Below are 25,090 nucleotides of genomic sequence, written 5' to 3'. Positions count from 1 at the left end.
GCAACCCAGCAATTTGCTCTGTTTCTAAGGTTATATGAAGACAATATGTGCTATACAAACTCCCACCAGAACACCAAACGGTCCTTGTGGCCATGTAGGTATTACCACACTTATTAACAGAAGAATGTAGGAAAAAAAATCTCTTCCATGCAGGTTTATTTTCTCAGTGTAAAATCTTCTTGAGCATGAATCAAGGCAGCTGAAGGAGAGCCGCTCAGTCTGGCTTGAAGGACTGGCTGGCAGTGATTACTGTTAGTAATCATGGGGTGTCTGTCCCTTAGCGCGTGCCTGCCTTGTAAAAGTGATGGATTTTTCCCACTGAACTGTTCCCCTCGTAACTCAAGAGACCAGAGGCAACAATGTGACTGTCACCACAAAAGTTATTTCATTTTTAGCTGTACTGGCACAGTGTGTTTCCTTGACTTCTGTTTGACTTTCCCGCATCACAGAAGAGTGCTCTGGCCTTTGCTTCATCTTACTTTATTTGACAAGTATTTAATGTAGTAACAGCTACGTTTAACAGTGACAAAATGGACAGAGCCATACTGTGTATAAAAGTAGCGTAGCTCATACTGGCAAGGGAATTTAGAAAGATAAAAACTGATGGTAGTAATTCAAACAAATTCCACAAGCCACTCACAGAAGTGATCTCACCACGCTCTGGTGCTTACTTAACAGAGGACAAAACAAACCTATTGAAAAGAGATGTCTTGAGTTTATACCTCCTTATGCACTGTGTTTAGGAAGAACTTTCTTCTTCTTTTTTTCTTTCTCTTTTGATTTTAACTACAGAGCATAAAAAGCAAGCACTTTACATTGACTTCCTCAAAGATATTTCCTAATTTACTAGGTATTTTGTCAAGGTTTGCTCAACTATACTTAAACTCTGTTATTCTCCTTGCTGGCAGCTGAGGCAAGCTAGACAGGACAGTACTTGTATTTGCTTGTTTGAAGTTAATTCTGAGCTGATTCAAACTTCCGAGATAAAGAACTAAATGAGATAATTAAATTTTAATTTCCCAAGGACTGGGCCAGCTGGATGTTTCCAAAAGTATTTTTAGCTTTGTGTTTATAAGCAAGGACTTGAAAGGAGAAATAGTATCTGGTTGCACTTTGTCCTTGAAAGACTTCTGTTTGCAAATGGCACCTCTTCTCTTTGCTGTCTCCTCCTCCTCTGTGTAGTATGTCATCTCTGATTGTGCCATTTTTTGCTACCTTTTCTACAAAAAAAATTCTATAGTGCCTCAAATTTTGGCCCTGACCTTGTGCTGAAGACTCTTTGCTCCGTTCACAACCGGGGGCAATGACAGCTGCAGAAGCAGTATTCAAAGTTATGTGGAACAATGTCACCAACCCTCAACAACCAGAAGAGAAGGGGAAAGAAGTTTCCCATGTGGAAAAAAAGCCACTCTCCAATGTCACAATATCCCAAGCTTTTATCCATTTGCTTTTACTTGCAATGCACCATTTTTATCAGTATATTAATTTCTCTTCTGTTGTCTGCTTTACACATCTCACAATATTACTTTTCTGCACACAAGAAAGTAAACTACAAAGATGCATTCAGTCTTCTGATTTTAGCAGAAGAAATTATGATGAGTACTCACACTTCTGAATCTCCCAACCCTAGCTTTAATCTTTTTTTTCTTTCTTGGCCAATTGTCAATTCCCATAATTTCACATTCAGTTTCACACTAAAAAAGCCTGAACTCAACCAGCTCATTATAAAGAATATAAGTAAAACAGTGCCATCACAAATCACAGAATCATAGAATCATAGAATGGTAGGGATTGGAAGGGACCTTTAGAGATCATCTAGTCCAACCCCCATGTAGAAGCAGGTTCACCTAGATCAGGTCTCATAGGAACATGTCCAGGCAGATCTTGAAGACCTCCAAGGAAGGAGACTCCACAACCCCTCTGGGCAGCCTGTGCCAGGGCTCCCTCACCCTCACAGTGAAATAGTTTTTTCTTATGTTTAAGTGGAACTTTTTGTGTTCCAGCTTCATCCCATTACCCCTTGTGCTGTTGCTATCTACTATAGAAAAAAGGGGTGTCCCAACCTCCTGACACCCACCCTTTAGATATTTATAAATGTTAATAAGATCATCCCTCAATCTCCTCTTCTCCAGACTAAACAGCCCCAGTTCCCGCAGCCTTTCCTCGTATGAAAACGAGTTTGGAACATCCTAGAAAGAAATCAAAGTAGCAATTTTAACAAAAACTTGTATACATAGAGACAGAAAATGAGATCACACAGAAAAGCTCAATTTGTTTAGCAGACCAGTTGTTGGGCACATGGTCACTGACATTAAAGCCATCAGTGCCAGAAAACTAAAGAATCCAGATGTACTGTATTTTTTTTTTCATCTGGTCACATCCTAACTTTTTTTTCCCCTCTTTCTTTTTTTTCGGCCTATACTTTCATTCTCACTATAACTTTATGCCCACATCAGAAACCAGTAAGATTTCTGATAAGGAGGTGAACTACAACTAACTCACTGGGGAAAGAGAATATGCTCAAATGTACAAAGTGAAATATTGATTGTTGCCAAAGGTGTTTGCCTTCTCCAAACAACAGAGCCCTCAAAGAGTTCCAAGAAAGCTATCTCTCCAAATTATTCATTTTTTCCTTACAGACACCTTGATGGCTGATACAGGGTAAAAGAGATATAGCAAACAACGTAACATAGAATCATAGGGGTTGGAAGGGATCTTCCCTAAAAGGAATTCAAATTCAGCCTTGCAGAAAATACTTACAAATCTAGAAGAGTTGTCATTCCTCACAGTTTTTGCATTTCCAAAAGCTGAAAAAAGAGGAAAACAAATATGACAACCAAATATTTCAGTAAAAACTATTTAAATTATAAAATATCTATGACTGTTTATATATCTAAAGAACTCATGGACTCCTGAGAAACCATACCCTGTTCATTGTATGGGTGTCTGTTACAGGTGATAGGTGAGCATGACAGACACGAACACAGATGTGCAAATACTTATGGAAGTCTAAAGAAGTTCTGTCTCTACTCTTTATTTTAAAATAAGTGCAAGAAAAGTATATGAGAAGAAATGGTTCCAAAACAAAATTGCACTTGGATTGAGCATATATCCTTGGGATTTGAATCTAATTTTAATGTTTATTACTCAAAAAAACCTTAAATATAGTTTAAATTTGGATAAATTAATCACTTATTTCCCAGAACAGAAGATGGAAAAAGATGTAGGCCAGAACTGAGGAAATTACAGAATGGCACTTAAAAATTGTTTGCATGAGACAGTTCAATTAATGCTTTGAAACTGATTTATTTATGCTACTCTAACATATTTATCCTGATGAATCTCAATCAGCTGGAATAAGCCTGATTTAAAACAAAAGTTTAACACATTCTCTTCATCTTGACCTAACTAGCTTTTTGAATAGTTTGTGTTAAATTTCTTTAGCTCAAGCCTTCTGACAATGAAAACTCTCCAAGAAAGCCCTTCCCAGGGCTACATTCAGACAGGCAGACACTAACTTAGAGCATAAGCTGGACAAGAACTCAGACTAGAGGAAACTTCAAGCTCTAAGCATTACACATTGTCAAAGCATGTCAAGTCAAACAGGAGTGTCCCCTACATTCGCTATAGTGCTCCAATAGGAGATTTTATTTATACCAATATTTATTCATATAGCATGTGTATTTTCAAATATCAAGTCAATGTTTTTTGGAGATAAATAAATACATGCTTTTAGGCTTCAACTTGCATGAGTAGACTCAATCTCGATCAAAGAACTGAAGCCAAAGGGAAAAGTTTGTTGCTCCTGAAGGCCAAGGATAAGTGAAATAATTGTTTTTAAAATCTTTTTGCCTTGCAGTAAATCATCTTTTCAACAACCAAATCTCTGAGTTGCATTTTCTTAAGCACAGTGCTGAACAGTGGAGTCATTCATAACAGCACAGAACCAAGCTTTACAAATATTTCATTATAAAGCATGAGACACATTCCTTGGTTTTTCATTAAGATCAGTGTTTCTAAAAGTTAATTTATAGTAGCAACTGTAGTTTAAAACCAAAATCCCATAAGATAAATTACTCATATATAACATTTATGTAATTTTCTCTCACTGCAGCTCAACTAAAACAGGACTACATAACCACAGAAAAATAAGTCTAACCACAAATGCTTAATTTCTATCCAAAAGGTTTATAAACAACCAGGCTTGCTCAGCAGCCTTGTGGAATAATCCAGTGTCCTATCTTAGAAAAAGCTAAATAGGCAGTTACCAGCACACGAAGTAGAACAAATAATACCTTACAATTATAAGGTACTATTCTGGAACCTTAGTCTGTTCCTATGGCATTAAAACTGAGATTCAGAAACCAACAAGAAATCCAATACATTTGGCAATAGCTTAGAGAACTGTGGGAAATATTGAGACAGAAATCAACAAAATAGACCTAAGTAAGTCAATGCTAACTAAGGCACTTCTGAAGGCAGCTATTACAGAATGAGACAAAAACTGTAAGCTTTGAGAATGGAGATCCTGTTTCTGGCAGCCAACATGTTTAAATTAAAATGACTAGTTAAAAAAAGTGTTTTGTGGGAGAGCAATAACGGCAGTTGTTAAGAAGACATGCCAACAGAGTCACCAGACCTAGGGAACAATAAGTCTCAGGGAACAACAGGGATGCATATGGATTGGCTTAGTTTTTTTTTTTTTTAAGATTCATTTCTTCACTCTTTTTTTTCTATAAGAAAAATGATGCTTTACAGAGCTTGTTTGTTTAGTAGAGACTATCATAATTTAATTTGGAAGGAAATGAATCAGAGGGAATGAACTGAAGCTAAGACTTTTGATAGTGTCAAGCATCATCAAGACAGAGTTAAGAAAGGGTATGTCCTCAGAGAGCAGCAGGAGGAGTCTGGGAAATATGACCTAATTTCCTAAGCTCTCCCATCCTGAGTGAAACAGTTTTCTTCTCAAGCAAGTATCTCCATAACTGAGTAAAATATTGTAGTTGTCTTCACAGAAATCATTTCCAACAGTTTTGGACACGAAACAACAATGAAAGAACAACAGACACAATTTTCCAAAACAGTTCAGCAGGAACAGTGATACACTCAGAGGAAAAAACACTTGCACATGCTTTGCGAGATTCTTACCTTCAAGAACTGGATTTGACTGCAAAAGCTGTTCTTTTACTTGATTAACCTCTGCCCCTTTTCCACACACAGCAGCTACATATGACATGACAAGTTTGCTTGCCTCTATGGGGGGAGAGCAAAACAAAACAGTGATAACTATTGGCAAACAGGCCATAAAACTATTTGCAGGCTTCACCTGTGATCTCAATCACATTCACCATGCCAGACAGGAACTGTAAGTAAATTTAATTTCAGTTTTCTTCTACACTATTGTACAACCCAGAAATGAAGAAGGAGCATCTCCTGCTATGAGACCCATGCCATTACATCAGCAGTCCTATTGAATTAAATACCTAGAGCCTTCTCAAACTAAAGAAGCCTCTAGTGGATATGACACATTAGCAGCTACATTTTCATTTAGTCTCACTAAGAGACGTTCAGCAAAGAAAGAACATTATCCCAAGTTGACATGTTGGGAATGTTTTAATCTACTCTGAAAAAATAGGCCCAAGCTGTTTCAAGACACAAAATTCAATCAGTTTATATCAGTAGATGCACAATAACACAAGTATAAACATACAACACAACACACATTTGATTACTACTGTAAAGTACACTACAAGTAACTGAATAACTGCAACATCACAGTATGTAATCTGTTTCAAAGTATAACAAATAGAAAAATGAGGCATTCATTTAAACAATGAAATTAATTTGAAGGCAAAACCTTTTAACTGTCTGGAACAAAATTCAGACTCTAAAATTTGTGTTACAATGGCTGTCAATCACCACATACACACAGAAAGGAATATCAAATAATCCATCCAATCCTTTTTTTTTTTCAGACCAAAGAGCAATTGAGAAAGAATTCTGTTTATAAACTGAGTTTGTGATGTTTAGTATGACACACACTAGTGAAATTTGAGGCAATACCAGCTGATATACAATTTAACTACTAACAGCTGCAATCCCTATCAAGACAGTGGTCATAAAAACCCCATCACTTGTTCTTCTTTTACAAATTTAAGGGTTTCATTTCTGAAAAGAACTGCCAAATCAGAAGTTACCCCATGGATTTTGATTCTTTCGTATTTAATCAGATTTGTTGGCTAGTATTAAATTACTATCTCATACTGTTGAGAAAAATGAGAAAACCTGCAATGCAGGAAGCAAGCAAGCAGTAAGAACTATCGGTAAGTCCATGAGACTCCGTATCTCCTTTAACTGCACCTTGAACCCAGCTCTCATTTTCAAGACTATGTTCCCTTCAAAGCTTGATTTGAATTATTTTGTAAATACTGGACATCTTTAAGTAGAGCTACTCAATCACTGAGAGAAGAAAGCACTGAAGCAGCAAATAAGGTATTATAAAATAATATCCATTAAGACAACACATAATGACTTCAAGATAGGTTTTGAACATCACTGAAAGAAAATAAAGGCCTTTTCTTTTGTTAGGAATTCTTGTTTGGTCCAATAAAGACCTCAGGAAGGAAATTAACATTTTAACATCTAATAACTTTAAAATACAGTACTTATTCTCGTAGTGTACTATGTTTTCTTGCACAATTGTACTATCAAATAAGAATGTAAACATGCAGTGAAACAAGAATAAAATTTGAAATAAATAAAAAACCCACAAATTATGCCAGTTCAGTTTCCATTTTTGCAGTCCACAAGTGCCAAATGTTCTGGCTACCAAAAATCTAAGAGTTATACAGGACTATTCTAGAAACCCTCCCCATCCCCCTGTTGGTTTTTGGGTGGGTTTTTTTTCAATAAAAACTTCTTAGCTAATAGCCCCCTTTCAGCAATAGCTGTTACATAAAATGTTAGAGAGAGGATAGTACTGATTCCAAGATGATTATTGACTTGAATTCATGTATGATTCTATACTCACCTTTTTAAAGAAGGAACATTTCATATTATGTACCATAGAGCTATGAAAATTAAAGAAAAGCCAACATCTCTATAACAAATCTGAATCGATCAGAAAATTCTCTACAAATAGAGATGTTCTGACAGTGAATCACTGCTACACTTTTCAACTGAATAAATAAATAAAAGGTGGATCTCAGTTGTATGAGGTGCTTGATAACTCAGCTCCTGAGGAAATCAATACATTAAACAATAACAGTACAGAATTCCTTTCTAAAGTCTTAACTCCTAGACAGGATCCCTAGAAATCATATTAATGAGAACTTTACTATTTCAATACATAGTTTTACTGAACACACATGTGATTTCACATTATTAATCAGAAAAGAGGCATTATGTTACAAGATTTCAAGACTTCTCAACTGAATGCCACTAATTAGACAAACAACACCAAACATGAAACCTACACATTTTCACAAAAGGCTTGGAAAACAACTTCTTGTTACCTACTTAAGTCTTTCACAGTATAAGCACATAAAGTCTCATGTTTTCTCACTGAAAGAAAAAAACTCTTAAATTACATGGAAACAAATGTATGTGTTCCTACCCAGTGTCTCTTTTTGCAAGTCACCTCAGTTATTCCTGAAAATCATAGAATCATAGAATGGTAGGGGTTGGAAGGGACCTTTAGAGATCATCCAGTCCAACCCCCCTGCAGAAGCAGGTTCACCTAGATCAGGTTGCATAGGAACATGTCCAGGTGGAACAGTCTTCTTCCTTTTTTAAGGTCTATATAAAATGTTCTGCAGTTATGCAATCTTTGCTTTCTTTCTACCATACCAGTTTAAAAATTAGCAGTCAATTTCAAGGCAATTTCAGCTTTGCCTGAGAAACACAGTGTTATGGTACGCAAGCCAATCTCAGAACTGCAGCTGAGCATGGCGTGCAAAAGACTGACAAAATTTCCAAAGTAATCAGCTACTATTATTTACTTTCCGGTTTAAATGTATGTATTTATTAAACAACATGCAAAAGTATCAAAGGATTATCTTCCAGCCAAGAAGACCAAAATCATTCTGTTTTCCTCGTCTTCGTGTTTCCCACCAGGAGTACCTAAAAGTTTTCTTACAGTACTTTTTTGCAAGCCCTTGCACTATCACAAACTAGCATTACTGTAGTATGATTTGCACACTAATGAGAATACTGTATTAACATGCGATAAGACTGCATCACGGTGACAATATGGAAAAAAACACTAGTTTCTTTAAGTTCCCACCTACAGCAACAAGAGTGACAGCACTCATCTTCTGCAATCACCAGAAACAAAATATATCAGTACGTTTTAACTCTTACAGACTCTAGCATCTCTTTGCAAGACTCTGAATAACTCTGAATATTTTTTGAGTAAGATCAAAACTGCTCATTACCTGTTTTTCCAGCTCCACTCTCTCCTGTAATAAGGATACACTGGTCTTTGTCCTGGTCCCTTAGAGATCTGTATGCTTCATCTGACAGAGCAAAGCTGCAAAGTAAGAAAGGGTCAATTAGGAATTAGATAAAAGAAATACCAGCACTAACTTCAATCTGCCCTTCACATCCAGGCAAGGGAAAAAAAATGCTCTGTAGGTGTTGAAGCATTCACTTTTCAGAATATAAAGACCCATAAAATGAAAATGGATGCTCCTTTTCTGTGACTTATGCAGACTTTCTCCTGGAACAAGTAAGCTTAATCTCTGTTTTGCATTCAGCTATTTCTGGATTTTTGCATAAACATGCAGAAGTGTTTCCCAATAAGTCTATTTTTAACTCTGTTAAGAGTGATGTGTCATGTAGTGACATTAAAGAATATAGTAAGAATCAAAAGTTTTCCTGTACAAAAATGTCTTTCCATGGAGCTTAAAACCTCATGACTCTGAAAGTACTGGGCTGCAATTTGAATCCAGATGTGCACTGTCACCATGCAGCAATGTAGATTTTGGACAAATGCAGATGTGTTTTATATATATTTTTTTTCATAGCACTTTTGAGACAAAGTAATGATTTTGTTTCAACTGCATTTTTCAGTTCATGGAATAAAGGATTCTGAAATCTGAGTGTTATAAGGAAAAACTCAAGCAAGTAGTATATGAAGAATGATTAAAAGCAAAATCCAAATAAAAAGGCACACTTGCATTACACAACGTTAAGAAAAATATCTGACAGCCAAATGCAGCATGTTTTTACATGAAATACACATCCATTCAACAGACTATGAGGTTTGTTTAGATTACTGCAGCTAGTAAAATATTTTGTGTTTGTATATACTTAAAATACAGTATTATTTATTATTTACAGTAAAGAAAAACAAAAATTAACTCTCACATCAGCATAATATGCATAAACATTGCAGGTTCGATGCACCTTTTAGAAACTCCATTCTTTATTCTGTGACAGTTTTGGAGCTTTGTGTTCCACTAGTATCTAAAAATAGATCTCATATTTGTTTTGAGCAGCATAGTCATAAAGTGCTTTCACAGGCAGCCACAGCCCCTTTACAGATAAGCAAGCTCTTTGTCATGAAGTCGGTTAGGGATGGTTAGGGGTAGTACAATCAAGACAATGCAAGCAGCAAGAGTGACACTGAGCCTTTAGTAGACATTCCTATTGCTGTAGCTTGAAAGCTTCAAATATTAAACCTATACATATTCAAATTCGTTTATACTTCTTTCTTTCTGGCTATTGTTGTACTTCAGCTTAGGTAGTTCTTCCTTCTGGCTTATCTCCCCTCAAAAGTTTATGGAAAGCATGTCATACTGTCCTCAATTTAATCATCACACAAATGTGCAACACCATTAATGCTTCCCGATCTCCCATCAGTAGTAGATTAATATTTGCTTATTTGGGGTTTGGTTTTCTTTGGTTTTATGGTTGCATCATGCCATCAGTTCAGCTATCCTGTGAGAGACTAGCATACCACTTGAGTGGTATTCTGAAAAGGCTGGAAAGCTGGCAAATGAAATATCTTATGGCTCCTTTACTACTAAATAACCCCAACTTCCCCTCCCTCCCTACTTCCTGCCTATGATGATTCCTCCCTCTTTGTGCCTCTTGACCTCTCCTCTCTCCTGCAGAACATCTCCCTCTGTAGTTGCATGACCAGTCTGGGGCTTTTGTCTCTCTCACAGCTTTTCTCGACAGCATACATTGTCCAAGGCGCTAAATTACAATTCTTCTCTCTGCAGAGGTGGTTGGACCATCCACTTAATTACAGTCAAAAGTCACTGAGTCCTTTTTATACACACACTGATCACAAATTAAGAGTGATCTCTCAAAACTTACATACTGTTATAGCGATTGAAGCATTTGAACTCAGTAGTTCCATTGGAGGTGAAAATGTGTTTACAAGAAAGCAGCAGGCTGTTTTTAGCATTACAACAAAGTCAATTTGTGATGAGGCCAACATACTGGAGAACTAGCAAAAAAAATAATTCTGATGCTGAGAGACCATGACATAATTTCTGGCATCCACTTTAGTGTTAAGAGTCCAAACTACAGTAGCAATAACACTTTACCAGACACTCTTACAGGACATATTTAGGAAATGAATAATATTTGTTGAATGCTGCTGCAGATACACTTGTAAATAGAAGAGTACAATGTGTGGCACTAAGAAGAGCTTATTCCAGCACACATGACTTTTTTGCAAGGAAATACCCCAGAGGCAGGGTCAAGAGGAAAGAAATGAAACTGCACTGGGCATTCATAGGCCATGTGAGAGAATGTTAATGCTAATACTGTGGTTTCCATAGGTTTGATTCAGGAAATGAACTTCTAGCAGGAAAGTATGACTCTGAGATGCCTTTTAAACCTACAAACTGGGTGGCTTATTATGTGGCTGCTGCCCTTCAAACATTCTCAGCCATAAACTACCTAGTATTTCACTGTTGAAACAACTTTCTTGGCAGTAGTTTCACACCAGAAAATTAAGAACAGAAAGTATTATCTCAGTTGATACACTGAGTTATGAGTTAATCGGCTTAGTTACCCAGTCATCTTTTCTGATACAACAAATTTTAGTTTCCAAACAGCCCGTCAAAATATATTTTATTGCTTGATGTATTTAACTCTACCAGCACTGTATAGTTAAAAATACAAAATCACAGTTTTTCTCCTCCCTCAGCAGAGAATCTAATACTACAATGAGACCTCTGAAGTTGGAAAGTGGCATTTCATCTACTTCTGGTTTTAGTCAATCTAGTCAGAGACACTTGGCATACATTATCTTTTCCTCCAATCTACACAATCCAGCAAAGCCTAATACTTAACAAGTATATCAAATATTACCTACTACAGACAAAAGAAAACTAATCTCACTTCAAAAGAAGTTTAGCATATGCACTTAACAAAGTTACTACGTAGAAGTGTTCCAAAATTTACCTCTGACATTTCAACCAATAATCCAACAATTCAACTGGAGAAGGCATAACCAAGACTGTATTTAAATTAATAATTTTTTTTGCCTTTCTTGCACAACATAAACAGCATTAGATAAATTTATGTCAGAGCCTGCACAAAGAAAGATCTTTATCTCAAAGAAAAAGATCTATTCATTTGTCATGTCGACTTTCATGGCAGACCATTACGCTTCACAGTTTCTCCATTTACTGCATCCCATCTTTGCAATATAAAATGAAACAAAACAAACAAACACAAAAAAAACAAACCCAAACTTTGAGTCTTTTGGTTCAAACTCTATTTGTTCCAGAGTATAATTTCATGCTTTTCCCTGCTTGCTACAAACACAGAAAATAATTAAATTTAAGGTCACTTTAGTTTAGAACATGTTAATGATCCATGGACCACAAAGAATCCTTCTATTCTTTTTCTTTAACCAATGTTAAGAGGCACATCTCAGTAAGGTTAGCATTTGCAACTAAAGGCTCAAACCACATACCACGCTTTGAGCCACCTCACTATTACAGAGCCTAAGTAAATTTTTAGAATAGTTTGTAGTTTAAAAAGCAGTTATAAACCATGTGTTTTGAATTAGCTGGTGAGAGTAGCAGCAGTGTCACTTGCCATACGTTATAATAAGCTCTCCTTTGATTTTTAGGTTTTCATGAAAGAAGACAACATTCTCCTACCACAACAAACACAGAAATATTTACCGGAGCTCTCTTTTAGCTAAGACTTAAGTATAGATGCAATTTTAAAATGAAAATGCCACCCACACCTAGCTCAGTTGAAGTCTCATCTTTTTTTTTTTAGCGCAGCTTTTTCAGCCACATAGCTCCAGATGGCCAAATCTGTCACAAAGTCCTAACAGAAAAACTCTAACAAAGGAAAACTGCAAATAGGCCTCCAAGGGGGATTTCCAAAGGGCTCCAGCAATTTTCAGCTGCACAACAGCATCCCTGGAGTGAGGAAAAAACAGCAGCAAGGTTCCCATTCACCCCACAACAAGCACCAAGTGCTAGGGCTTCATTTTAATGCTCAAAATTACACCCACAATTACATCAGGGGTATATCTTGCTCTTATCATCCTAAATTCAGCTCATGAGAGCAGTTCTTCTCTTTCACCACCTTTTTGCCTTAAGCCAAAATCACAAGTCTCAGTATTTGCCAGCTATCATTTTCACTCATTTGCCACTATCATTTTCATTCTTCCTTTCATTTTCTTCAGCATTCTCAGCCAACAGTAATCAGTTAACGCTTCCTTAAACTTGCTCCAATTGCTTTTCTCATGCACTCCTAAGAGCCAGTTCCCTTCACCTCATCTTCACTGACTGTTGCTTTGACACTGAAAGTCTCAGTCCCCAGTTTAAAATATCTACTGCTTAACCTTGGCTTGCAACTGCCCATTTGGTATTTTGAAAGGAAATTTTAAAAACCTCTCTTGACCACTGCAGTTCCTCATGAAGCAGAGCCTTAGTATCACTTCATTTCTGCTCAATTATGTTAAAACACACTGGCATGATAGAAGAAGTCAGTGCTTATCAAAGACTATATACCATGCTAGACTAAAAAGCACAGCAATTAAGTGTAACTTGTACATACATTTCTAATTTAAAATTTACATAAAATGCAACCTATAGTAATTCTTTCGAATTTGATTAAGAGCATAATTTAATTATTTTTTTTCTTTCTGAATGCACAGAAGTGCTCTGTAAGAGGGTAACAGCTAACAAAGTGCAGTGGCAAAACATCAGAATCATAGTTTGGGTATAAAAATTCCTAACAACCTGACTTAGGAACAGTGGAAGCACATTTTATAAAGTGCTCTGAGGTTTTGCATTGTAAATCATCACCACTGCTATATATGTTGTCACCACCCATTGAAGCTCAGTGGAAAATTCACTACTCAGGAAAAACAACCGTAAGAGATTATTTATGGTATTAGCTCACAGTGCAGCATCATTTATTCTAATGGCCCTAAGGATAAACAGTGTACTCTCATTTTCCGTAATTACAAACTGTCTCATGTCCAGCACTTTGACACACTTGAAAAGAAATGGTTGATTAGCCTGCCACTGGATTGAATAAAGTAACAGCTAAATTGATGGAGCATCAGCTAGGATAGATAGACCTTCACAAGCAAGCAGCTGCTCTTTAAAAAAATGCCAATCAGCGGAAAGAAAAAAAAAAAAAACAGAACCAAGTTTAAACACCAGGATAACGAGATGTGAGCAGATAGATGGAAAGCCTTTTCTCCTATTCATCGTCTCCAATTTTAGTTTCCTGGTGAGCACAGAAACCTGTTTTACCAACAATACTATGTGGCTAATATACACAGTGGGAGGGTACCTCCTGTGTACATTTCCACACTTAAAAATTCACGTTAGCAACAGTGACGTTATTAGATGAAGAATAATGCACAAAGCTGTGTAAATCAGCCCCATTTGATCTGTAAGAAACAGACATAATTTATGGACAAAAAAGGGAGGGGGAGAAAGGTGGAGAAAAAGGACAGACAAAGCCACTCTTAATTTTCAAGAGTAAAACACTTTAAACCACAGCCTAATAGTAAACCAGAGAGATTTATTTTCTGTTCCAGTAAACTAGGAATATAATATACCCTCCGATGTGCACACAGACAGTGCAGGTTTAGCAGAATAGTTGATTCAGGCCAATATTCCAATGTCTGGACAAAAGAAGAAAATGTTCTTTCTGAAAATCTTCTCTTTCTCAGGATGAAGCAGATTTCAGATGTGTCCAGTGGACTTCACCTCAAAAACCTCCCTCCAGAGAGGTCCAGACAATGCTTCTTCTCCAAATACCGTGCCTGCACAACCCCACAGCTCCCCACAGCCCAGTCTTGCCCTGATCCTTTTTCCTCTCCCAGGACAGCACACATTTTTCCCTACAAGCAGGAGGCTTTAGCAGTTTTGCTCACTTCCTGACAGTCAAAAAAAACCAAAAAAGGCATTTTTTTAAAAAACAACAGTGGTCTTTCCCTAACACTGTGCACACAGGCCAAAAATGGTGCCTATAATTTTCTGACTCTTTCAATAACATCTGAGGCATTTCGTCAAAGCTGCACATTAGTATGATGGAAAACAAGAAATTATTTTTACCAAGAACCTGTGATCCAGCTGTTGTATTATTTTCCTTCAACCAGTGGAAAACAGAATCTCCAAAGCAGAGGATGACCGTGCTGCTTTCTAATCCAGACCAGAAAATAAATTCACTCTTTAAATTTTTAGCAAACACTATCAATCCCAGTAAGTGTGTCGACACAAGATCAACAGCTCCATGTGTCATGGTTTGACACGACAGCCTTTTCTGGTAAGGGGGAAGGGGCTGTAAAGATGGCTCCTGTAAGAAGTTGCTTACAACTCTCCTCAGCTCCAAGCCAGACCCTCTTCTGGGGCTGAGCCAATTAGACGCCTCCATGATCACTTTTTAAGAAGAAGCCAGAAGAGGAGGCTTCTTCCTCCATCTTCTTCCTGTTTCTTCCTTCTTCTGTCCCTTCTTCTTCTTCTGGCTGGTGGTGGTGCAAGGAGTAGGAACAGTGAGAGAAACAACCATGAGGACTCCAAGGTCAGTGATGAAAGAGAGGAGGAGATGTGCTGGAGCAGAGACTCCCCTGCATTCTATGGAGAGGACTGGTGAAGCTGAGATTTATTTTAATTTCTTTAAAGACTCCACATCAGCAGTAGAGACTTATTTTGCTAAAGCTGGCCCTAGACCAGGGGCAGCGATTCACTTCATTAAAGGCCCTGAGTAATGGACAGTAATTATGACTGGAGGAGGCTGTGTCCCGTGGGAGGGACCCAATCACTTCACTACAGATCCCAAGTCAGGGGCAGTGATTTTCTTCTTTAAAACTATGGCCGGAAGAGATATGTACCGAGGGAGGGACCCTTTATCACTATGGCCGGAGCAGGCTGTGTCCCAAGGAGGGGACCCAATATCCACACCTGTAACTGTGGGAAGGTACCCATGACAAAGCAGCTCAAACTTATGCCCAGAAGAGGCCTTGTCCCGAGAGAGGGACTCTATAACTGCAGAAACTGCAACCGTAGTGAAGAATCCACACCAGAGATATTCACCAAGGACTGTGTCCCGTGTGAGGGAACCTGTATCAGCAGAAGCCACAGGTACCGGGAGCAACCCACACCACAGAAGTTCGTTAAGGACTGTGTCCCAGGGGAGGAACCCCATGTTGGAGCAGGGGAAGAATGCCAGGAGTCATCCTCATCTAAGAGAGAAGTAGCAGAGCCCATCTGTGAGAGACTGACCACATCCCCCATTCCCTGCCCCCCTGAGCTGTTGAGGCGGGAGGAGGTAGAGATATCGGGAGCAGTGAGCTGGGCCTGGAAAGAGAGGAGGGATGGGGGAGGGAGATCTTAAAGTGCTGGTTGTAATTTTATCATCATCCTGCTCCCTTTTTGCTTTTGTTCTGTTCTGTTTCTTGTAGAATAAACTTTCCTACTTTCCTCTCTAAGTTGAGTACTGGAGCCTCTTTTGCCCAGAACCGTAATTGGCAGTGAGCCCTCCCTGCCCTTGTCTCAATCCACAACAACCTTGCTTATCTTTTTACTCCCATTTCACTGGGGCCTCTGTCATCCTAACGAGGGTGGGGGTGAATGGGGGCACTGAGCGAGAGACTGTCATGGTGCTGCTGTGCTAGCTGGGCCAAACCACAACATCATGCTGTAAGCTGACAGTGAAATACACCCAGAAAAAGTGGGCACGGGTCAAAGGTTGGGTCCTCCAAAGTAATGCAGTATGGTGGCAGAGTGGAGCAGCAAGCAGGGCTTTAGTGCTGCAGATAACTGTCCTGTCCTAGTAACATGTTAATGATGGAAATCCCTCTACAGCATAACAAATGGAATTAACGTGGACCAGAGACAGTCATACACACCATTAAAACCTGCAGCTGCACACAAACAAGACATATAACTTGTGACTTAGTTTGCCTAAAGAAAGGAACTAAAATAGTGTACTCTTATTTGGAAAAGGTTTCTGTTGTCAGCTGAAGAGAACATATATGTAAATCAAGGCCAGTGAAGCAAATATTTCCACGTCATGAGCTTTTCAGAAGAGCAGCTTGGTTTGGACTCCTCCTTGACTAGTCTTATTCCTTGAAATTACATCAGCCAGCTGGATGCCACATAAGCATCACCTCCTCACCCATACTAATTTGCAGCCCGTGGTTCTAGTGTAACTTCCATTTCCAAGGCATAGCATTAAGCAGATGAGTTTGTAACCAAAACAGTCTCTCATGCCACATACTGGACTGTGTTACCCAACATAGCCAACCAGCTCCTACATGATCACACAGGAGGATACTGCTGGGCCTCTAACAGACCTAAAGCAAATCAGTCTGCTGTAATGCGCACTACAGGGATATTAAATTTCTTGGAGGAAAAGGCAAATCTGTTTACAAAAATAATAATTTTACTGGGCTATGATATCCTTGAAGGGAAGCACGGGAAGTGTTTTCTATTGTTTTACTAAAAATTAATTAGATGAAGTTTATTTCCTAAGATAAATCAGCACTTGCAGATTTGCCTAAACCAGCCAACTCCTTACATTTGGTGGTTTTACTGCAATTGTATATGCTGAACCTTTTTGGTAACCATATTCTGTGTCAGAAGCTCCACACTTTTCTTTGCCCAGCTGCACCACACAAGAGTGCATGCACCTGCGAGGGAAGCAGGTTCACAGCACACCAGAAATGCCAGAGGTGAGATATTCACATTTCTTCATGGACATTCTGAAGCTTTGCAGTCCCCACGGCTGAGCTTGTAAAGATCAGAATTTATTCCATTAGCAAGCACATTCCTCAGTTCAAAAGGAGTAGGAAGGGGTTAGACAGTTGAATGGGACAGTAAGGACAGAGAGGTGTAAAGTCATTTCCATGCTTGGCTTCTATCAGAGTTTAACATGTTAATGATGGAAATTCCATTTTACTATTTCATCTACACTCTAGCAGATTTGAACTGCATCTGTAGGGTCTTGCATATATGTAGAAATTAAGGGTTGGTGGGACAGGGAGGAAAAGAGGGAGCAGGGAAGAGCAGTCACTCCTTTTCTCCACTGGAATATCCAGACCTTTTAACAGAAAATTTAATTCATTTCTGTATCTAATTCAATATGTGTCTGAAAAACAAGAAAGTTTAATTGTCAAACACCCATGTTCAGCTCATGTCAGCTTTGACCAAATTTTACATAAAAGAAATCTTTTTCTGCAGAACAAGACATGCTTTGAGTATGCTGCTGCACCATGTGAAACACATGCTAAAAGTAAATCCCCTCAACAAAACTGCAATTCATCTTGACATAGCTGGCTAAGCATAGTACATATTCCATCAAAACAGAACACTGAGAAACATCTATTACTTACTTTAAAACTGATCATGGGAAAACACAGGTATTTACAATTACCCATAGTTCTCTCAGAAAACAAAACCAGGCCCAGAGTACCAGTGTTTTCTGGAAAACATCTGATGGGCAACGTCAACACTATGTAATTCCACGGGTATGTTGCTACTTTACTCAGAGGAGTTACTGATTTTTTTTAAATTTTGCAAGTAACTCTTAAGTCCTCTCAATAAAATAAGTAGTTCATTAAGAACCTTTACATAACTTATTTTTTGTCTCCCAGCTCTCCTTTCCAAATAATGTACCTCTCGTGAACCTTTGGACAAAGTAGGCACTGAAGCTTATTTGTGCACCTGAGACCTTGTTAGCTCAGGTACAACATCAAGCAACATGTTGATCCAGTCTATAAAATGGCATTCCGTCAAGTTAATGTATGAGATTTGTGGATATATATATTAAAAAAATTATTTTCATGAATGGTCAAAGCCAGAAATCATAGTTTTAGAATGGTAGGGTTGGAAGGGACCTTTAGAGATCATTTAGTCCAACCTCCCCGCAGAAGCAGGTTCACCTAGATCAGGTCGCATACCAACATGTCCAGGCAGGTCTTGAAGACCTCCAAGGAAGGAGACTCCACAACCCCTCTGGGCAGCCTGTGCCAGGGCTCCCTCACCCTCACAGTGAAATAGTTTTTTCTTATGTTTAAGTGGAACTTTTTGTGTTCCAGTTTCATCCCATTACCCCTTGTCCTGTTACTATCTACTATAGAAAAAAGGGGTGTCCCAACCTCCTGACACCCACCCTTTAGATATTTGTAAATATTAATAAGATCACCCCTCAATCTCCTCTTCTCCAGACTAAACAGCCCCAGTTCCCGCAGCCTTTCCTCGTATGAAAGATGTTCCAGTCCCCTCATCATCTTGGTGGCCCTGCGCTGGATTCTCTCCAGAAGTTCTCTGTCCCTCTTGACTGAGAAGCCCAGAACTGGACACAGGACTCCAGATGAGGCCTTACCAGGGCAGAGTAGAACCTCCTGCTGACCACACTCTTATTGATGCATTCCAGGATGCCATTGGCCTTCTTGTCCACGAGGCCACATTGCTGGCTCATGGTTAGTTTATTATCAACCAGGACTCCCAGGTCTCTCTCTGCAGAGCTGCTCTCCAGCAGGTCAATCCCCAGCCTGTACTGGTGCAAGGAGTTGTTCCTCCCCAGCTGCAGGACTCTGCACTTGTCCTTGTTGAACCTCATCAGGTTCCTCTCTGTCCAACTCTCAAGCCGGTCAAGATCCCGCTGAATGGCAGCACAGCCTTCTGGGGAATCAGCCAGTCCTCCTAGTTTGGTGTCATCAGCCAACTTGCTGAGGGTACACTCTGTCCCTTCATCCAGATCATTGATGAAGATACTGAACAAGACTGGCCCCAGAACCGACCCCTGCGGAACTCCACTGGCCACAGGCCTCCAACTCGACTCTGTGCCATTGATCACCACCCTCTGAGCTCTGTCATTCAGCCAGCTCTTGATCCACCTCACTGTCCACTCAATCCAACCCACACTGTCTGAGCTTTCTGATGAGGGTGACAGTGTCAAAAGCCTTGCTGAAGTCAAGGTAGATGACATTCACTGCTCTCCCATCATCTAGTCAGCTGGTTATGCACTCATAGAAGGCTATCGGGTGAAATGAAATGCATGGGCTTCAGTTCAGCCCATATGGACCATTTCCAGGGACAATGTATTTCATCAGCATCCTTGGTTGGTCTACCAATACGCAAGGAGGATGTCAACTGTACACATTTGAGGTTTTTTGTTCCATGGATACATCCTCACCAAGAATCATCTTGCAGTAATTTCTGTAGTATGTAAAAAGGAAACTGTGTATACAAGAAAAATGCAGATTTGAACTAATTTGCTGAAACAACCACAATCAAACTGTCATTGTAGTTCAGACCTTTGTTTGTAAACCCCAGTCCCAACTCTCTTATCTATTCAAAACATAAGTAAAAGATTGAGTGTACTAGACGGTAAATATTAAGACTGTGCATTTCCTGATTCATAACATGAAAAAGTTTATCTTTAATAACCCAAACTACATTAACCATGATGTACCAAGAGCAGAAGAAATCAGATCCTTTTGCATAAAGTTGCTCATAAAAAGAGACTGAACAGACAACATTCTGCCGCGGGAGGCGGTAGAAGAGCTGGAGTTTTACTGAAGTTTCTTGAAGGCTTTAAATATTAGCCTTGTTTGCACTGTATCTAAAATCATGAGAAAGGCTCCCAGCAGAGCAGATGGGCACTTCCTGGTGTGTCACAAATTGCTTAAAAAAAAAAAAAGGGGGGGGGGAGGAGGGGAAGAAGAAAAAAAAGACAACCATTAAACACAATGGGACACTTCCAATGAAAGAACGACAGCTGCTCTTAATTGTTGTTTGAAATCCCAGATCTTAAGAGAGTACCATGACGTCAGTTCAGGAAAGGCAAAATGAAAATTCTGTTCCATGTACACACAATGCATAAAATGCGATCTCATTTTTGACAAAGCCTCTACCTGCCTCACTTTTCAGTCCACATTTAAGAAGCAGGTCATAGTACTGTCTCCTTTATAAGTCCTTCTCTTTCTTTTCAGTGTGCAAAAAGTCCCAAAATTCTAATTTTACAAAGAAAAATGAAACTATCGGATCCTTTTTAAAAAATCACATCACATATCATGTTCAAAAATGTTTTTATTTCCAAGTCCTACCTACCATAACTTCTGTCAATTTTCTAACCAGAAGAACTTCTTTTGTTAAGTAGCACAAAAAAGCCCAGTTTCAGTTCAAGCCTTTTTTGCTCACAGGCAAAAAAAAAAGGGGAAAAAAAAGAAAAATAGGAGAGACCATCACAGATAACTAAAAACATTTAACCTTTAAACTCTGACATGGCTGGAGTCAAATGTTAAAGTGTGCTGCGTATAGAGGCACAAGAAAATATTTGAAAATAGTCCTGAAAACCAAATTACTTTGTAGAGGGTCTAAGCCAGCAGTTAATTCATGAAGAATGCCCCAAGATTATTTTGCTTTGTACAACATGACAACAATTAGAGTTAGAGAAGCATCTGGACCAGATCTTGAGTGAAGTGTTTCCTTTACAAACTCGCTATGTTTAAAAGGTACCCAGTTCCTGCATTTCTGCAAGCTTCTTCAAAAAGTCCACTGAACACATGAACGTTGTCTAGTATCACACACAGCTCTCCAAATGAGACACTGATGGATGAGCAGGCTCTATCAGAGCCAGGTGGGTACTGTCCAGAGGAGGGGGACTCTGGCAGCAGGACCTCAGGAGCTGCAACTGACAGTACTGCCAACTGGTACGGCTGTGGGGATCGAAATCGCTTGTGACTCAATGTATCTGGTGTTTTTGAGAAATTTTGTCACAGTAGTATATGCTGCTGTAGCTTCTGAACGACAGAGAAATGCTGGAGGATGAGACCAGAGGCAGAGTCCTTCTCTGACTCCTGCAGTATTTTGGGAGACTGTTTTGTTTTAATGCTTTTTATACTCCCTGTAGTCTCATATCTACTCCTTCCTTACCTAGGAAGTGCTGAAATGCCACAAAACCACAAAAACCCACCTGGGCTCCACACCACCAGACTGCTTGAGGTCTGGAAGAGCTTGTGTACAGGCAGCTGTGGCAGCTCCACCCCAGCTGTGCAACAGCTCTGCAGCTATACACAGCATCAGAGATTTTCGTGTTGGAAATGCCACGTCCTGGACACTTAGAGAAGAACGACAGCACCGACGCCATACAAAGAACATTTAAAGGGCTTTTTTATGTCTTAATTTAGGCAGCACTACTTAGAGGGATGACAAAAGGGCTCATTCCAGTGAGCTTTGGAATCCAATCTAAATTTTACTTCAGACCACTTAAAAAAAAATCAAATAAAGCACAACATTCACCTATACTTTACTTTTCCAGGCTGTTTATACTCCTTGGGTGCTGGGTGCGTTTTCTGAGTCTCCTTACAACTGCAAATCCTGCTATCAATCAGTTTCTGCATTATTATGCATTTTTACAAAATTTTATGCAATCTAATGCTGGCAGAAAACAAGCAACCACTATTCTTGTCAATAAGGCTATATTTTCCTCTGAAGCACTGGAATAAGATGGCTACATTATGTGCTCTCCAAACCAACTAAAATAGCCTCGCTAAAATTTCAGGAGAAAGCTAAATGTGCTGTTGTATGAAAGAGAAATCTCACTCTGTAACTTAAGCCTGCACATTCACAAATAACTTCCAAAATGTTCTTCAGAGAATGAGAGCCATTTCAATAGGAACACATCACAACTGCCTTCCTCAAAACTTTGTTTGCTCAAAAGGACTTCTGAGGTCTCCTACTGAGTGTAAAATTCAGGAAACTGCATCCTATGGGTGGTGTACCAGGAGCTTGCAATATAAGAGGCTCTTCTCAGGCACAAAGTCCTTCTGACTCTTGAAGCAAGTGTGATGCTTCATTCTCTATGCTTTTATCTGTATGCTTGAGGAATTTACATTCATGGATACACCATATCCACTACTGTCTTACTATAGAGGTTAACAGTGCAATAAGCCTGACCTCTTCCAAAATAAGAATTCAATATTGTCCAGAGGTATTTTTTTCTCCCTGCTTCTTTCAACTCATTCCTAACATGAATTTAACAATTAGGTACTGGCAGTCCTCCCTAATTGCTATTTATAAATTCTGTCAGCCATAGATGTTCCATCTGTGTCCAACAGTTAATTTGGCCAACTGACCTCTTGACTATCGATGTCTCTGAAAGAGGCAATTTGCTGACCCACTTGAACAAGTCCAAAGACCAACTCCTGGTGAAGTCAGGAATTATTAGGAGTAAGAACAAAAGGTTTCTAAAAATGGGATACTGCAACATGAACAAAATCATAGCAGGAGGTAGGACATAAAAAAAACAAAAAACAAAAAAAAAAAACCCAAAAAAACCCCTCAAAAAAATCCCACCTTGAAATGAAAGCATTTAAGATAAGCAAAGGACAAACTGAAAAAGAAATGTTAAAACAAACATTCTGGAGCAATGAAGGCCACTAAACTATGGCACAGGCTCTCACCTCACCATCCCCTTATTCAACAAATAGGGATAGCTTCTGTATATCTTAAAACTCTACTACCTATGGGGAAAAGCTTCACTTTACATATAGGCAAAAAGTACCCTTCACAGCTGGGGGTCTGTTGTGCCTCAGACAAAAATACTTGCTTTAAATCCAGGAGGAAAAAGAGTTACTGTAAATTTGGTGTTTCTGAAGACATGCAATCCTGGAATGCCAGCAAAAAAAACCAGAAGCAAAAGCTGAACTTCTATATTTACTGCTTATACGGGCTCAAAGCTTGAAAAGGAAACAGAAAATTGCATCTGTTGTCAGAGTAATTGCAGATATCTGCAGGATAATGGTTTGTCCCAATAATTATTAATACGGTGATCACCAAAATGAGGAATATTAATAGGTTCCTCATTCTCGCATTTTAATAAGCGGCAGGTTGGTATCTTTGTGTTTGTATCCAATACAAATACAAATTGTTTTTTAGGAGTTGCCTGCAAATGTTTAAATCCCTCTAAATTTGAAAGCTTTTAATGCAAAACTATTGTCTCTTCAAAAATAATTGATTTAAAAGAACTAATGACAATAAAATAAAATATACAGCAAAATTACTTAGTCAGACATCAATAGACATCAACAGATGTCTGACTAAAGACTCCTCTAGATATTTTCTTGCTGTCCCAGTTATTCACCACAAATACTTCAGGCATAGCTAAAAAACTCTGAACTCATATTCGTAGCTTGTGTTAGCAGTACCATTTCCACTTTCTGTTTTGTCTCTCAACTTAAAATTAACTGTGATTCTTCAAAGTGAGCAAGTATGGCACAAACACAACGGGGAGCAAAATGCCATGTGTCTCCCTGCTTCTCAGAAATGATGAGCTGCTAGTAGCCAGCAGCTGATGTTAAAATAGGAAATGAGAGAAAGCACCTACACTGCTTTCCCTTAAAATAAATGTTACTAGTAGGAAAGTGATCTGGCATGGTGGTTACAAATGAATGGTACAATATGCTATTTATAATGTATTTCCTGTTGCCTTAACTTCAAAGATGACAGTAGCTGCCTTTGTCACTGGTGGAAGTCAATGTAAATTAGCAAGATGGTTTGGTTGTCTCTCATGTCTAGCTTACCCACAAGGTAAGCGAAACAGCAATTACATCAACTGAAAGAGTAATTACATCAATGGAAAGAGTAATTACATCAACTGAAAGAGCAGAACAGAAGTGTAAGAAGTGCACAAATCAAGCAGCAAACTGTTAGAACACTGAAGTGTCATATTCTCCCTTGTCAACTCAGAGACAATTTTTATCCTGCCTTGCAGATAAAGACAAAACCAGCAAGATTAAAAAAACCATGCAAAAAACAATTAAAAAGTGTGGTAAACTTCCTATTACAGATATGTAAATAAACACAGATTATGTAAACAAGCATTCCAGGAGACCTAGGAAAGTAACACATGGCATCACAACAACAGTGGTGTATTTAGAGAGGAATGAACTCTTAAAATAAAATATCTGTGATTAAATTTTACCAGGTATAATGCTATCTAAAACTCACCTGACCAGAAACTTTCTCCCAGAAATACAGTTTGGCTGCCCATTCAAAGTGTATCCATGGCTTTACTTTTATTTCCAAAGATGATTTAAAAAAACCCTACCCAAACCCTGCAATTAAGTATTCACTAGCATCACCGAGAGCATCAGTCACTCTCACAGACGCCTTTAAGAAAACACAAGAAGATGACTAGGTGTTCCCTCCCCTCCTCTTTCAGATTATGGCTACAGAAACATGTGAACACCTTTTCCATATTTCCTTCAATGACCATATATGGAAAAAAATCTCTAGGTATGTATTTCCTTCGTGTCATTATATACTTCTCTTTCTCCTTCCATTTTCATTTGCTCACCAAGCTTTCTATTTTACTAGGACAGCTGGCATTCTCAAACACATCTTCCCTATACCCATCTGTCATGCTGAAACACTTGTTTGTACCTTGAGTGTAGACAAAAGGTCATGTGAAACTACTGGAAAATAACCAAAACACAATTTAGATTCTTTGTTTCCCAGGAGCTCCCACACAGAGACAGAGGTCTATCAGCATCCCATGATAGTCTGCTCCAGAGACACTGATGCTTAAAACATGGAATTCCCAAACTTGAAGGTTCTCTCCAAAATTACAGACCTTG

The 25,090-nt window shown here is 38.7% G+C and overlaps 1 protein-coding gene across 4 annotated transcripts in view; it reads right to left on the bottom strand.

Annotated features, from left to right (window-relative positions):
- Window positions 1-25,090, bottom strand: part of MYO1B (myosin IB) — a 113,419-nt gene that overhangs the window by 55,533 nt on the left and 32,796 nt on the right. For all 4 annotated transcript variants that reach the window (XM_062002197.1, XM_062002198.1, XM_062002200.1 and 1 more), the window contains exons 4-6: window positions 8,436-8,530; window positions 5,149-5,253; window positions 2,761-2,807 (exon numbers count right to left, since the gene is read on the bottom strand). In XM_062002197.1, coding sequence (XP_061858181.1) covers window positions 2,761-2,807; window positions 5,149-5,253; window positions 8,436-8,530 — 247 coding nt within the window. The remainder of the gene's footprint in view (window positions 1-2,760; window positions 2,808-5,148; window positions 5,254-8,435; window positions 8,531-25,090) is intronic.

The sequence above is a fragment of the Colius striatus genome, chromosome 9 (genome assembly GCF_028858725.1).
Source record: "Colius striatus isolate bColStr4 chromosome 9, bColStr4.1.hap1, whole genome shotgun sequence".
Lineage (NCBI taxonomy): Eukaryota > Metazoa > Chordata > Aves > Coliiformes > Coliidae > Colius > Colius striatus.
This window is presented reverse-complemented; position numbering and strand designations above follow the sequence as displayed.